The sequence below is a fragment of the Schistocerca gregaria genome, chromosome X (assembly GCF_023897955.1).
Source record: "Schistocerca gregaria isolate iqSchGreg1 chromosome X, iqSchGreg1.2, whole genome shotgun sequence".
In the NCBI taxonomy this organism is placed as follows: Eukaryota; Metazoa; Arthropoda; class Insecta; order Orthoptera; family Acrididae; genus Schistocerca; species Schistocerca gregaria.
The window spans coordinates 518,016,195-518,032,071 of record NC_064931.1 but is presented as its reverse complement, the minus strand read 5'-3'; the positions used below and the strand labels follow the sequence as shown (position 1 = coordinate 518,032,071).

Genomic DNA, 15,877 nt, shown 5'->3' with positions numbered 1-15,877 from the left:
TGACTCCTTACCCTCTCCCTTAAAACCCACATCCTTTCATTTTTCCCTCTCCTTCCCTCTTTCCTGACGAAGCAACTGCCAGTTGCGAAAGCTCTTAATTCTGTGTGTGTGTTTGTGTGTTTTGTTCATGTGCCTGTCTGCAGCGCTTTCCCGCTTGGTAAGTCTTGGAATCTTTGTTTTTAATATATTTTTCCCATGTGGAAGTTTCTTTCTATTTTATTTACAGTTTATGATCACTTGCACAGTTGAGGATTCTGTGACTGGTGGAACAAACAGGAGGTTCTTGTGATTGATGATGTATGGCTAGCCACAAGCAAAGTCCAGAGCACAGAAAAAGTTACCGTAAGGATACACAGATGGTCCAGGAAACAGTCTGAATTGAAAACTTAAACAGGGGCATGGTCAGTCACTCTACTGATCAATGGTATGTATCAAAGGTTTCAATTAAATTGCGAGACTGAGGGACAAGTGCTGGGCCATGATATTCACTAGCACTCTCGCATCAGTCAATGGGCCCATGTGATATATCTGTGGCTGCAGTGGTGGTCTCCAGGGGAGTGAGCTGCAGCCATGGTATGAAACTCAAGTATTTCTGGCCTTTTCTCCAAACTGCTACTCTGACACAGTGGGAAATCCAAATCACTGACTAATATTAGAACCCTCTCACTTTAATAATCATTTAGGGCTGAAAATGGCTCAACCTGTGCCGACTTCATTGAGGAAAGGGAGCAAGAGGTGCCAGAATCCCTGTCACTTGTGTTGATGTATCAGAAGCTTTCCGGTTATTGGTATCAGATCCCATAGTCCAGAGTGCTCTGTTACATAGCAGTAGTAGTAGTAGTCTTTAAGAAATTATTCAAAAGCTGTGTGCATACATGGACCCTCAGGCATGAGAATTTACTGAACCATGCAATTTGCTGAGTGAGCATTACTGCCATCAAACTCATATTGGGATGGTATTACTGCAGTTTAATCAACACAGAAAGTGTAGTGATGAGACTTACGCATCCTGGATAGTGGATTTTCAAGGTGTCACCCATAAATGCAAGTCTGAATATATGAATTACAGTGTCTCATATGCTGATTCTGTAATCAGATACATAGTTGTTAGATTAGCACCAAACAGGGAGGTCCACACTCTAGCTATGGAATCATATTTCCAAATGTTGGTTTTTAGATAGTTCGCAAATAGCTCAGCATTGCCAGGTGCCAATAACTTAGTTGCCTGGATGAACTCAGGGTGTGAGTCTCGCACAGGGAAATGTTTCTTGTTTGCAAGTAGATTTCAACTGACTTAATAAGCAGACACAATCTAGCGTAGTGTCTCAACATAGATTATGTTTCTTAGATAATAAGAAAAGATTCCCCTAGCATCAGATTCACCTCCACTGACACATAAGTCCTGTCCAGACTGTTGGACAAACAATGCTTGTTGCCAGTGTTGGCATTTTTTGACACATGCTGTGCCTGTTGCAAATAAGGGCACTTAGCAGCACTGCGTCACAGAAGGAAAACAGTACTATGGGCTGATGCACTGGTATTGGCTAATACACAGTGGGCAATAGAACCTGACCAAGCATTGATGTTTACTTGCTCCAGTCTCAGCAGAACCTGGCCAAGTACCTAATAAACTTCTAATTGGGTTGGATATAAATGATATTATGATCTAATTCCATGGGGATATAAAGGCTTTAGTTTCCCTGATTAATCAGGAATTCTGCAAGTGTCTGGATCCTTCCTGTTTGCATCAATTGCAGTGGATGATTATGTAATATAGCCAGAAACAGATCCCTTTGTGAGGGGGAATTACTCTATGGGCAAAATACAAGAATGTCAAGTGCTGAATAACTCTGTTGGTCATAAGTTCACTTTTTGCTGTAAAATTTTGTGTTTAGATGAATTCGCTGCATTTTGTTTACAAGTACTGGATGAGGTTAACCTGGTGTCCAGCTCAGTACAATTCCAGGATTTAGAATCATTACTACTGAACTGCAGGGAGTTATCCCAACTAATGTTTGGTCGGGCCAAAGAGTCTGAAGTGCATATTTCATTCAAACAATCCACTGTGCCTAAATTTTGTTGTGTATGGTCAATGTGTGACACAATAAAAGCTGAGTTAGACTATTCACTGAACTTGGGGCCATTGTGCCAATCTCAGATACTCAGTGGTTCACTCCCATGGCTGTCATAAGGAAAGAAAATGGGCCCATCAGATTTTGGGGTGATTTTATGTCCACAATTAATGCATAAAGTGAGATCAACATTTACCCAATCCCTTTGCCAGAGAAACTTTTAGCAAAGTTAGCAGGGTGCAGTATTTTTCAAGGACTAATTTGAAGGATGCAAACTTGTAATTACCTCTAGAAGAATGTATCAATGCAAGAGATTGCCTTTTGGGGTCACTTCAGCATCAGGAATTTTTCAAAGGTACACAGAGCAACTAACTCGCAGTATTCTGATGTACATAAACTATTTGGATGACATCTGGGTGATAGGTGTTACTTAGGAAGAATACTTGTAAAATTTACAAAAACAATTTCAGTGGCTCTTGGCGAATGAGCTCCAGTGTAACCTGGACAAATGCATGTTCTTTGCACCATCTGTATAGTACTTGGGGCATATGTCAAGCAACAAAGGGCTCATGCTGACAGCTGAGCATGTTGATGCAATTGAGTCATTTCCAGCCCCAACAAACTTAAAGAAACTGCAATCTATTTTGGGAAGGTGAACTACTATGCAAAGTTCATTCCCCATGTAGCTCACTTTGCAGATCCATTGAACCATTTGAACAAGAAGGGCATTATGTTCATTTGGTCTACCAAAGTTCACAAAGTATTCTTGAAGTTGAAAACACCTGACATCACCCCAATGCTTAGCGACGTTCACACCAGACAATCTCATGACCCTTGCAACTGATGCATCACAATATATATGTTTAGGACCATTATTTTGCACAAGAATTATGATGTTACAGAGCAACCAATAGCTTTTGTGTCTAAAACTCTCTCATGGATGCAGAAAAATTATTCACAAATTGAGAAGAGGCATTGACCATTTTGTATAGTGTTAAAAATTCTTTGTTTTCCTATACAGGAATAATTTACATTTGATTACAGACCACTAACCTCTCATTCTTTCTTTTAGTCAAGGTTCCCACATTCCAGACAAAATGGCACAGAGTTTACAATATGGGCTCTACACTTGAATTATTATCATTATGACACTCATTTTCAGCATATAAACGCCAATGCATTATCTCGCATTGTCATTGGCCCTGGCATTGAATTTGAGCATCTGGAAGCAACGTGTTTGCCCTAATGAGACTGTACATCAGACCTTTCGAGATTTCTGAATCACTGATTGTAAAATAGCACTGGCTACTAGCCAGAATCCCCTCCTGCATATAGTCAGGTCAGCGGTGCAAAGTGTTTGGCCAGAGAGTGTCTCAAAAGCATCAGGCCCAGAACTGCAAAATTATTTTGCTGGCCCAGCACTGTAAAATTATTTTGCTATGAAACATAGGTTGAATGTTGTTCAGAAAGATGTGACACTATCTGCAGATGATGCTCAATCTCACGTCCGTCCACTTAGACTCTGTGGCCACATCTTTCAGTTGCTGCATACATCCCATTGGGGGGGGGGGGGGGGGGGGGAGGAGTTTCCCCATGACCCCAGCCTGAGCACCCTTGGGAGAGGGTACTCATAGACTTTGCCAGTCCTTTCCAGGGTTTCATATGGTTGATGGTGGTGGATGCGCTCTCTAATTTATCGTAAGTGGTGCAAGTCACTTCTATGGCAGCACACGCTTTTATCAGAGCACTCCCTACCATTTTCGTCATAAACAGAGGCCCCCCACACCTTAGTACTTGACAGTTGACATCATTTTGTTTTGGTAGAACTTGAGGCATTCTGCCAATGCAATGGAATACAGCACCTGATCACCACCCATTTTGACCCAATATTAAACTCAGAAGTGTAGCGGATGGTCAGAACTGTCAAGGCATAAATGAGGAAGACACCAGGGTTGATGCCCGCTAATGAGACATTAACAGAATCTCTTGCAATTCTCAGTCCACCCCAGTCCATGTACAAAGGCCTAGCTGAGGTATTGCATGGATGTAGGTCATGCACACTCCTGAATCTGCTGCATCCTGCCCTGCAGACCCCGAGCCCTAGTTACACATTCCGCTGATAGTAGAATGCTGCTGAGTGGTCTTGCATATTCTGCCAGAAGCCAGGTTGGATGCCAGGAATCATTCTCGGCCATAAGAGGTGCCAAATGATCCCTGTTCTGTGTGGGCAGGAGCATCTGATCAGTCACCAAAACCAGTTGTTTTTGTGACATAGGAGGAGCCACCCCACTCCTTGAGCCAGTGCAAGGAACTGCAGCCTCGCCAGTCTTGTTGACCACAGTTTCAGGCCTGGCACACAAGCAGCTGGCACTCCTAGGTTCACACACTGGACATGGCCAAAGAGCCACTTCCACCTGCACCCACACCAGCATTCCCAGCAGTGGCTCTAGCCATCAACTGAACCAGCACAACACTGGTAACCCTTGGAGACATAGCCACTTCCTCCAACACAGCAAGTGCTGACAGTCTGAATGCCCCAGCAGCACCCACAGCCTCCAGTGAATGAGATAATGAATGCACAAGATGCTGTGGGGATAGCAACTCTGGAAATTTAGATGCCATTGGAGCTACTGGAAGGGCTAGCCACACAAGGCTCCCATTGCCACAGTGGGCGAAACTCAGGTCTAGTCCTGTTAAAGAGGAGATGTATTAAGTATTTTCACTGGATTCAGACCTTAATACCAAGATGAACAGACTAGCAAGGTCTATCCAGACTTTATGGTTTTACGGATGCACCAAGAGCAGTTTGGACTCCACATTAGTTGGCTACACACTCTGGTGCATTTCTCACACAGTTGTGTTGATGCAGCAAAAGTTTTCTGGTTGCTAATGTTACTATTGATACACAGTGACATGCTTGTGCTTGGACATTTCTTTTGGTGTGCTATTCAGGTTTTGTTTATGTGTTGTATATTATTCTTGACTTTACATTCCACTCACTTTTGTTTTTATGGATTTGTGTTCAGTTTGTCATTACCGATTTGGTTCTTTTCAGCTGCTTACTACTTTACCTGAAACTGCCTAGTGGTCCTCCCCCACCTGAATAGCATGTAACAAAAGCTGTGGTATGAAACCTGAGCACTGATGACCTTTCATCCACATTGATACTCAGGCTGTATAGGGGACCCAAATCACAGTCAGATACTAAATTAAGAATACTAATTTTGAGTGAATTTCATAGATAGTACCATAAGTAAGATACCTTCAGGTCGTTGTGGCAATACTGGGATATTGAATACCTGGATGTATTGAATGTGTGGTGTAGAGAAACTTCTATCCATGGTGGTGTGTCTGTGTGTGGAAATAGTAAGCTAAGTGGCAAGAAAACTGACATAAATAACTTAAAATTCACCACAAAGCTGATTTGAAAACTTTATCAGTAATCTGGAAAGCAGTCATCTAGAGTGCCTACGAGCAAAAATTGCCTTAGAGAGCTTTTATGAGCTTAAGCAGCTATGGACTATGTCTGCCAATTTATCTGTCAATAAGAGGAGGTGTCTGTCTCGATACAATTGTCACACACCTAAATATTTTGGACTACAAAGTAAGTGTGGCTGGCTCTATGCTTGCAGATCATATTGCAGTAACACACAAACTGAGTAATTACCCAACAAATTCCCAGATGGTATTCTAATTATGTGTGCAGAAGTAGTGATATTACAAAGAAAAGTTTGGATGATTTCAAAACTGCAGAGTCTTCTACAAGTCTTCAAATGTCTGAAGAATTGGCACCAAATGATAGATCCAGTTCCTTGCTCCTGGCCCTTAAAGCGAAAGTTGATAAAAATTTTGAACTAAAACCCAAGAGAAATCGAATGCCAAAGCAAAATACACACAGAAAACTGTCAAACTAAAGAGCTGGTATACCACTAAATTAGCTAATATAAAATGCATTGTAAAACTGCAAAATAACAAACTCAAAGCCACTAAAGATATTGGCATTACACATAGACTATACTGCAATTGTTTACAAGATGCACAGAAAAGAAGAAGATAAATCAAGGAAGGAAAACAAATGCAAGATTTATTGAAAAACTTTACAATCCTTGCAAGGCAGTGTGTGATTTGGATAATCAACATAGGCCAAAGCCCACCTCTTGCTCGAATTCCTGCAGTCCAAGTGAATTGAATGAGTATTTTATACACCTAGTGAAAAACACAGTAGGTGAAATTCCTGACTTTGGAACAGGTGCTGCAGTTGCTGTGAAATTTGGAAATAAATGGAGGATAGTAATGTGGAAAAAAGTCTATCCAAAAGACACAATAAAAATAGAAAAACTTACAAACACTGAGGAAGCCCTGATATTTATCACATATCTTGCACCATATTTGAAAACTATAGTCTATGATATTGGTACCATATTTGAAAATTATAGTCTATGAAATTGTTCAACAACTGACACTAGTAATAAATAAATGCCTCCATGTAAGGGAATTTCCAGACTTCATGAATGAAGCATGTACAGTACCAGATTAAAGAAAGGTAATCCACATGAAGTGTCAAGCTACAGGCTTATATCTAGAACACCAGTGCTAGCTAAGGTGACTGAGTCCATAATGAAAGATCAGCTTATAAATTATTTTGATGGAAGTAGCCTCTTTTATGAAATGTTGAACTGCTTCCAGAAGGGCAAGTTAACTACAACAGCAGTACATGAATTAGTTACAGACATAAGTCACAGTTCTGAAGACAAAGAGTCTATAGCACTGGTACTCCGTGACATTAGTAAGGCAATCGGTTGTATTCCACATAAGGTCCTGCTCAGCAAGCAAAAATCATATGCTATTGAGGGAACTGTTCTACAAACTCTCAAATCCTACCTAAATAACAGACAATAGATTGTATCAGTCCAAGGATCAGACTCAGGTGAAATGAAGTTAAAACACAATGTGCCACAGGGATCTGTAAAAGGGCCTCTATACAGGACTGTTCTGTGCTCATAGGTAGCACACCGTGCCTAATACACATCACTGCAGCACTCGGGGCCACTGCACAGTTGCGACACATGAGGATGGGCTTATGAGAGCCCAATACTGGTTGTGATAATAAAAGAAATTTACAACTGAAGTGATATTTTCAACCTCAGGTATAATGCTCAGTTGCGGATATTCTTCCAACAGGATTGTTTGTATTTTTTCAATTGCCTAGCGCACACAAGGATAAATCATGAGATTTATGGAAAGAGAAATGAAGTTCATCAATACAGGACTTGGTATAAAAGCAATAGAGACAAGCCAATATGTGGATTATCTAAGACACAGAACAGCTTCCCAGTCATGGCCCTGAAATTATAGAACGCTCTACCTAAGAAATTTAGTCATCACTAATTGAACAATTTAGAACTAAAATTTTGAGTATATTAAAAGAGCAGCCTTTGTATGGTACTGAAGAATACTTCTGTGATGATAGAACAGTGTCTACTTCAGCTGCAACTAAGTGCCATTGAAAACAGCAGGAATGCTGCTATTTTACTGTGTTCTGGTATAGATTGTCTTATTGTTAAGTATATTGTACGCTAGCTCTTAGTTTTATGTTTCATAGTATGCATTTTAGTATCATAGTTTAAATTGCAATACTGTATTCATTTTATTGTATTAATATTACTGTCAAATTGATGCTGTCTGTCCTGCCATGGCTGGTAAATCACATAGAATTGGTAATAAGACAATAAGTAATATGATGAAATTTGACTAAAATGATACCTGCTCTAAAAAGAGAACATTGTAGCATGCAAGGAAATACAAAAAGTGCTTGATTTACAATAGACTAACCTCTTCTGGTGAATGATCATTTGGAAATATGAGTGTGATTGTCATAAACGTGGCAGAAAATTGTCACAAGCAACAGTAAGCTGTCAAGACAAGATGACTAAGTTTGAGAAATCACAACCTTATTCATTATGTACAGAATATTGACAGAGGTTGGTACAGACTTGTAGCAAGGAAGACTGAATCACTTATGATGAACAACAATTCATTGAAAAATAATGAAATCATGAACACTGTAGCACATTCAGAATTGATGAGTAGGTTCCTGGTGTCTTGATTAAGAACTGAAAGATTTTGGAAGAAATAAAGATAGTGTTTATTTGGTGGCAAGTGTTTCTCCTACAGCTGTACTAAATGAACATCACCATATATGTTGTATGTGTGGGAACATCGAGAGCTTCAAGAGGTCAAAACCTCTGACATCCCACAGAGAAGATATTTGAGGGAGAGAAAGTGAGGACTAGCAGTTTGCCCTTGATGTTCTCACTCTATGCAATAAAACAAATAATGTACAATCATGTCACACATCTTTTGGTAGAGGTTCTAGTACACCTCAGTATCCTACTTCCACAAATGTGTTGTAGTCTGTTATTTCTCACTCCCTGATACAGATGATAATAATAATAATAATAATAATAATAATAATAATAATAAAAACTGAGGGCAAAGGCTCTGTATAACTGCAGGAACTTACATCACTTTCTGATAATACTGAGGTTTGTACCTAAAGAAGGAGATGTTGATGTTACACATTGTACTTCATGTGATGCTGTAATCAATTATATTACAGGTGCAACTGAAAATCTTAACAATTTATAAGTAGAAGCTGTTACACCTTATTGCTTGGCTGTTGCCTTTGTATACAGGAGAGATGGACTTCATATTGGAACAGTTTAGAGCTTATACAGTCTCTTTTACATTGATCCCCTACACAATTTTTATCAACAATCTGAGTGTACATCAGAGGCCTGCATTTACACAGCTTCCAGAAACAATGTGTTTATTACAGTGACTTTAAATCTGCTGCAACTATTGAAGCACAAACAAATATGAAGTTAGAGTAATTAACAATCATAATGAGAAAAATGGGAAGTGAAGTAACATTACTGATCCAATCCTTGACATTAAAGTGTAACAATACCCAAAAAACCAAAAGAAGTAAAATACATGAGGTAGAGAAATAAACATTAATTTTTTGTTTATAATTTTCGAACTGGTCACTACAAATAAAGCAGATCTACAGAACTGGAGGAGTTACTCAAAAGAACTGCTGAACAATTCAGCAGACACCTATTACAAAGAAAACAGAGCAGAAAACAACCAGAATGTACAACCATTAGTTGAAGGACTAACTCTGAGAGAGTTGAAGGAGGCAATAAAAAGACTGAAAAATGGCAAGGCCCCAGGCATAGACATGATATCAGCACAGCTCATCAAAGAAGGGGGAGAGAAAACATATGAATGGCAAGCTGAATTGATAAAAGAGGTGTGGAGGAAAGAAGTAATGGCAGAGGAATAGAAAACTGTTGCTGTATGTCCCACATATAAAAACGGAGACAAAATGTCGACACAAACTATAGAGGGATGTCTCTGCTATGCATGTGCTATAAAATAACATCAAGAATTATACTGAACAGGCTCAACCCATACACTGAAGAAATATTAGACACAGGACAAGCAGCGTTCAGAAAGGGTAATTCAACAACCGAACAAATATTCACACTAAGGCAAATATTAGATAAGAACTGGGAGCACACTCAGGATATCTCCTGTATGTTTATAGACTTCAATAAAGCATATTGCAACACTGTTAGAGAGGGGATGTGGAGGCTAATGCCAGAGTGTGGGATACCAGACAAGCTGACAGAGCTGTGTGATCAAAGTGTAGTGTGAAAGAACAGCAGGGAATTCTCAGAAACATTTTGGTAAAAACAGGGGTGAGATAGGGAGATATTATATCACCAAGCCTGTTCTATTTGGCACTCAACAACACCCTAAGGATAGTAACACAAGACTGTGCAGAAGTCTCCACAGGGAAAAAGATAAATTTTCTGGCTTTTGTGGGATACGAAAGAGCGTGAAAGACTTGGAGGAAATGAAAGCTGTACTGATGGAAAAAACTAATAAAGTAGGTTGAAGCATAAACGAAAACAAAACAAACTTCATGGTAATAGGAAGAAGAGCTCAGTTAGGACCAAATCATCTAACAATCAGGAACCTAACAATACAGAAGACACACACATTGACATACCTTTGTGTCAAAATCAACCAACAAAACCTTATTGAACAAGTGATTGTAATGAGATTTCAAGCTGGGAGGGGGTGGGGGGGAGAGGGGTTGGCGGGAGGGGGGGGCTGCAAAGATGTCTAGGAGCTAGGAGCTATACATAACATTATAAGGTCTAAGTTACTATCCAGGCAGGCAAAAATAAGAATATGAGACATGGACCCTGACAAAAAAGGGACTCATCACTTTTGAAAATAAGGTACTGAGAAAAAGATATGGATCACTGAAAGAAAATGAACAATGGAGAATAAGCAAAAACAGAGAGCTCAGACAATTATACACACTACTTGACATAGAGGTAGGTGTGGAAACTAAAAGACTCAGTTGGTACGGACATGTAAGGAGGAGAGGTGACAACACAGTAATAAAGGCAGTGATGCATGGAGAAGCTGAGGGAATGAGACCAAGGGGAAAAAGAGATGGAAGGATTATACCATGGCAGCCATGCAGATACTGGATCTGGGAGATAAAGGAGCAGCTGACAGAAAGGTGTGGAAGGCTGGAATGGATAAGGCCAAGGACCAGCTGTGGTTTATGTGGCCAGTGCAAGTAAGTAAGTGTGTAATTTTTGAAGAGAACAAGTGACTAATAGCATTTATGAATATATTCATAACTGTCTTACAAGTTTATCAGCAGTGTCTGATCATTATTAAATGTATTTCTTTAACTACAAGTCCTGAGACTGTGTTTAACTGTCTTCAATAGCATTGTTTACAAAAGTGAAGAGAGCCATCTATGACAGAAAACTGACTAAGGAAGCAATAGGAAATCTGAAAATATAATATGGCTGTAGCACTCACTGCTGAATAAACAAATGTAATTTAAGAATGGATAAATTCTAAGTAGTACCACTGCAAGCAGAAAATAACATACGTTTAATGTCCAATATTTACCTGTTGTTTTAAAACATCACTGACAGATGCTTCAATTGTTCTCTTCAAACCAAAATCCGAAATATTAGCAGAGATCACATAATCAGTTAGATTTTCTCCATTCAAATGTCCTCTTATCCGAAGAGCAGCATACATTGGTACATTATCACAGCTTCTTAATATGCATTTTTCAACCTGTAAAACATGAAACAGAGAGATCTTAAATGCTGATATGTTTATGTTAATACAAAGTGCATAAATCTGATGAAACCTCACACTCCACCCTTTGTCAGTACTTACCTTTAGGAGGAGGGATATGTAGTATCCCTAATAAATACATAGAAAAGTGAAAGTGACAAGCTAGCTAGGCTTTGGAAATAATTGTTCCTTCACTGGAGGATAGTGAGGAAGAGAGGTTGGAGAAGATTAAAAAGGAAAGACAGGTCACTCAGCAGAGATCAGAAATGAGCTTGGTGTACTTGAACTAAATTCATGAACAAGTCCTGTGATGTCACCTATGAGCTTGCAGGTGACAAGTCTCCACCATAGTCCATTTAACTGAAAACTCATCACTTGAATCTGTTGTCGGGTACAGTCACTACATGTGCAACCCTTTGGCATGACAGTTATTGTTTGTCAATACAATGACTCATCAGTCAGCACTGAATATTGTTCTACAAACATGCATGCATACTCACTCACACTCTCTCTCTCTCTCTCTCTCTCTCTCTCTCTCTCTCTCTCTCTCTCTCACACACACACACACACACACACACACACACACACCTCACTGAGCTTATGATGAGAGAATAAGGAAACAGGTCATAAGGACAAAGTGTATTCTCTAAATGGTTATTAATTATTAAAATAAATTTATAACACTCCTCAAAAAAAAGTTGCCAACATGAATTATCAGCTACACAATTCACAATTAGCTCATAAACACAAGTTACTATGAACAAAAGAATATACTAATAATGCACTTCTTGTTTGCAGGAAAACGACACTGATATTGCCCTGCGCCCAGTTTTTGTTTGACTAAGCACATATGTTTTGTCATGGTGGAGGTGGAATAAGCAAGAATGCAAGCATTTTGTCTGCACAGGAAGAACTTTGTATGGTTATTGTCTGAAGTATGGGCTATAGCACTGCACTTGTTCAAGACCACTTGTCCTCTATTAGAGTACATTTGCATTTGTATTACCTGCACCACTTACCATTCATCTTACACTGTCTCATAACAGACAGATTCATTATAGACCATCTGATCCTGACAATTGATTATCTTAAATCTTGACTAGCCTTCCACTGCTGCACTCTTCTGTAAGAGATAACAAGTCAATGATTTGTACCACCATTCTCAGACTCATCACACTCGCGGAACTACAGCAGAAGAAAGGAAGCCAATTTCTATCATTCAGATGCCAGGATGAGAGGGAAACACCTGTAATAAGGGTGATGATTCTCCTCATTAAAGGGGCTTCATCATCCTCAGTCTGAGTCACTTGCTCTTCCTTTTAAATCTTCTCCAACCTCACCAACTCTGCTCCATGAAGGATGGACCATCAGTTTCAAAGGCTAGGTACTGTATCATGTTTTCTTTTATGTGTGTCTGTCACCAATACTACACATTTTTCCTCCTGCAGGTAAGCAATTGCTGTCAATTCAGTCTCATAACTTATTAGTTTGCTCAGTTGAATGTTCCTCTGATACACCCCACTGTCAGCACTTTTGATCTAACAATCAATGACAGTTTCAAAACCTGTCTACAGCATGTAATGGATTGTTCCATGTTTCAATATACATATCTGGTTTCATGGTGCACCTTCAGTTTTTAGTGAACTGTACAGTCATGTATTGGCACTTCTGTTATTTTTATTTTTAACTATTCTCCTGCATATAAGTCTACAAATTCTCTTGTCAAAGCCAGACGAAATTCTGCTATTGACATTTCAACCTGTTGAGAGTATAAGAAATTAAAATTTACAGATCCAGCATGTGGAAAATGAACTTCCTGTACCAATTCAGAGTCTTCCACACTAATCTAACTGAGCTGATTACCATATAACACTACTCAGCAACAACTGTGCTAAGCTATAATTAACTACAAATTAAATATTGCTGATGTTTTCCACTGTCTCCTTGTCACTCTTTTCAATTTCGTGCCTTACTATCGTGGTGAAGGCAGTCAATGTCCATCATATTCTCTGGGAAAAAGTGTAATACCGCTATTGACAATTACATTATACATTTTATTGCAAGCTCTAATTTTAAACAGAACACTGAGAATGTACTCTACCATAATGATCTTATTTGTAGCTTTTGAGTATATTCACACTGAAAGTGATTAAAAAAATAGACATATTTCTTTCTGAGGCAAACCAACTGCAGTATTTCTGGCAACAGTGAATAACTGCACAGTGATTTCATTTGAATGGATGCTACTTTATCAAAAGGCACATGGTACCTTTTAGCTGAGAACCTGAGGTCCTGAATCACATACCAGAACATTGACTAATTGGTGCACCAGCTAGTTTCCACCAGCTTCACTCCTATATTACTGGGGAGAGTCAAATGAAAACCTCATAAACCTAATAAATATTAAATTTCCCACACTATTGTTCTGTAAGTTGGGAATACAGTTACAAGGGCTGCAAAGACTGGTGAGCAAGTGGGAGCATACTACAGACAAGTGAAACACTGCCACAGTACCAGTTTACAATGGCTGCCCCACTTGTGACATGCACGAATAAAGAACAGCAATCCATTACGGTGTGGCGTGTTTGTCACTGTAGCAAGTGTATGAATGGAGTAGGAAGTTAAGAGGGCTTAGGTTCTACAAAGAGACTGCAAGGTGAGTGCCACAGCATCTCTCACCAGAACTGCAACAGTAACATATTGACATCTGTGAAGTTTTGCAGGGCTTTGAAGCAGAAGGTGGCGGCTTCCTTTCTAAGAATTGTTACAAGAGGTCCCGAGGGAGGACTCAAACCTCCGCTGGGATTAGACGCACAGTCCATGACTGTAGTACCTTAGACCGCTCGGCTAATCCCACGCGCCGTAGCAGATGGTGCATGAGTAGCTGCACACACTACCACAATAATTTTTTTCTAGTGAAATCTGTGCACTGGATGAAGTGCGTTGAATGTCAGGGAGACTATTTCAAAAGGTGATATGTTTTTGTTCCACTTTTGTTCAGTAAATCACATGCAAAAATACGTTAAATTTTTTCATTTGACTCACTCAAATATTAAAAGAATCTATATTTCAACCATTTTGTTTAAAGGTGCTTGTGAATGGCCTGCTGTAGCTATAAGGTTATTGTGATTGGGTTGAATTTTTAGCAGGAACGTTGTGAAACCAACTCAGTCATTTTCAAATAGATTTTAGGTACGCAAAGTGCCTCCACATTGGTGCGACACAGACAAGGACTTGTTGTGTGAGTGCAGTGCTGAACAGAAAATCACTTCCAGTGTTAAGAAATGGCCTGACAGTAAGCTGGTAGATGTTCTGTACACACCACATTAGGATTTAATACATTAGCAATGACTAATGTATCTCAGCATTGCTTTTTGATGAATGAGTGTGTCCAAGAACCTTCCACTGTGTATTTTTTATGTTCTTTTTATGGTACATTTGTTAAAATTCTTTGTAAATGATCCATTATACAAACAAACAAATGATTTTAAATGCCCAGACCATTGAGAGGTTGACTACAGAGCAAATACTTATATCTACTGAAGCATGTACAAAAGTGTTTACAAGTCATGAGGTCAAAAGTAAGTGCAGATCATTGATAAAATATGACTAAATACAGCTTACACATGCACAGTAACATCCTCATAACATTTGTATATGGATAATCTAATCACTTTGTAAGGTTGTTATGATAGGTAGTCATAAAGATTTAATTGTCATCTGAAAAAAATAAGGTTATGCAATTAATTTGTTTATAGGTACACATCTGCAGTCCTGAAACACATTGAAAGCACCTTTACAAAGTACCATAATGTGCCACCATATGAGCCACAACAAAATAGCATAGCCCATAGATAAAACAAAGTAAGTACAAGGGGCAGTGATAAAGTTTTTATTATCATCTCAAAAAAATAAAATTACATGAATAAGTTTTTTGGTTTCTATGAATATGTTTGCAGTCCAGGTATACATTGAAATCCCCACAGAACAGCGCTGCAGGACACAGCTAGAACAGTCAAAACAAATAGGTGCAGCCTAAATCCCCACATGGCAGCACCACAGCACACAGTTAGAACAGCCACAACAAAGAGGTGCAGCCTGTCTCCACTTCATCAATAATGCTCCTCTAGTCACAAACTATGGCAATGTGGCACAGAGATCACAATTTGTACACAAAATGAATTAAATAACTTGATTTTTTTAAAAGTGATAGTTAAAAAGTTTATGACCACCCTTTGTACTTTGCCTTTGTGTAAAAGCTAGTTACACTGCTTGGAGAAATAAATTCCACTCTCCTGAATATATGCAGGTTTTTAATATATGAAAGCAAGAGGACACAATTTGGCTGAAACTCAATGTGGACTGTATCACTTATGGGCATGCAGAATGTTGACTGTGGTACTTATGGGCATTCAGCGAGTAGTGAAAACAACTACACTCCTGGAAATTGAAATAAGAACACCGTGAATTCATTGTCCCAGGAAGGTGAAACTTTATTGACACATTCCTGGGGTCAGATACATCACATGATCACACTGACACAACCACAGGCACATAGATACAGGCAACAGAGCATGCACAATGTCGGCACTAGTACAGTGTATATCCACCTTTCGCAG

General features: G+C 39.2%; 1 protein-coding gene across 1 annotated transcript in view; it reads right to left on the bottom strand.

Moving 5' to 3' along the window:
• Nucleotides 1–15,877, bottom strand: part of LOC126298209 (hemicentin-1-like) — a 748,827-nt gene that overhangs the window by 120,888 nt on the left and 612,062 nt on the right. The window contains exon 45 of the mRNA XM_049989513.1: nt 11,082–11,255. Coding sequence (XP_049845470.1) covers nt 11,082–11,255 — 174 coding nt within the window. The remainder of the gene's footprint in view (nt 1–11,081; nt 11,256–15,877) is intronic.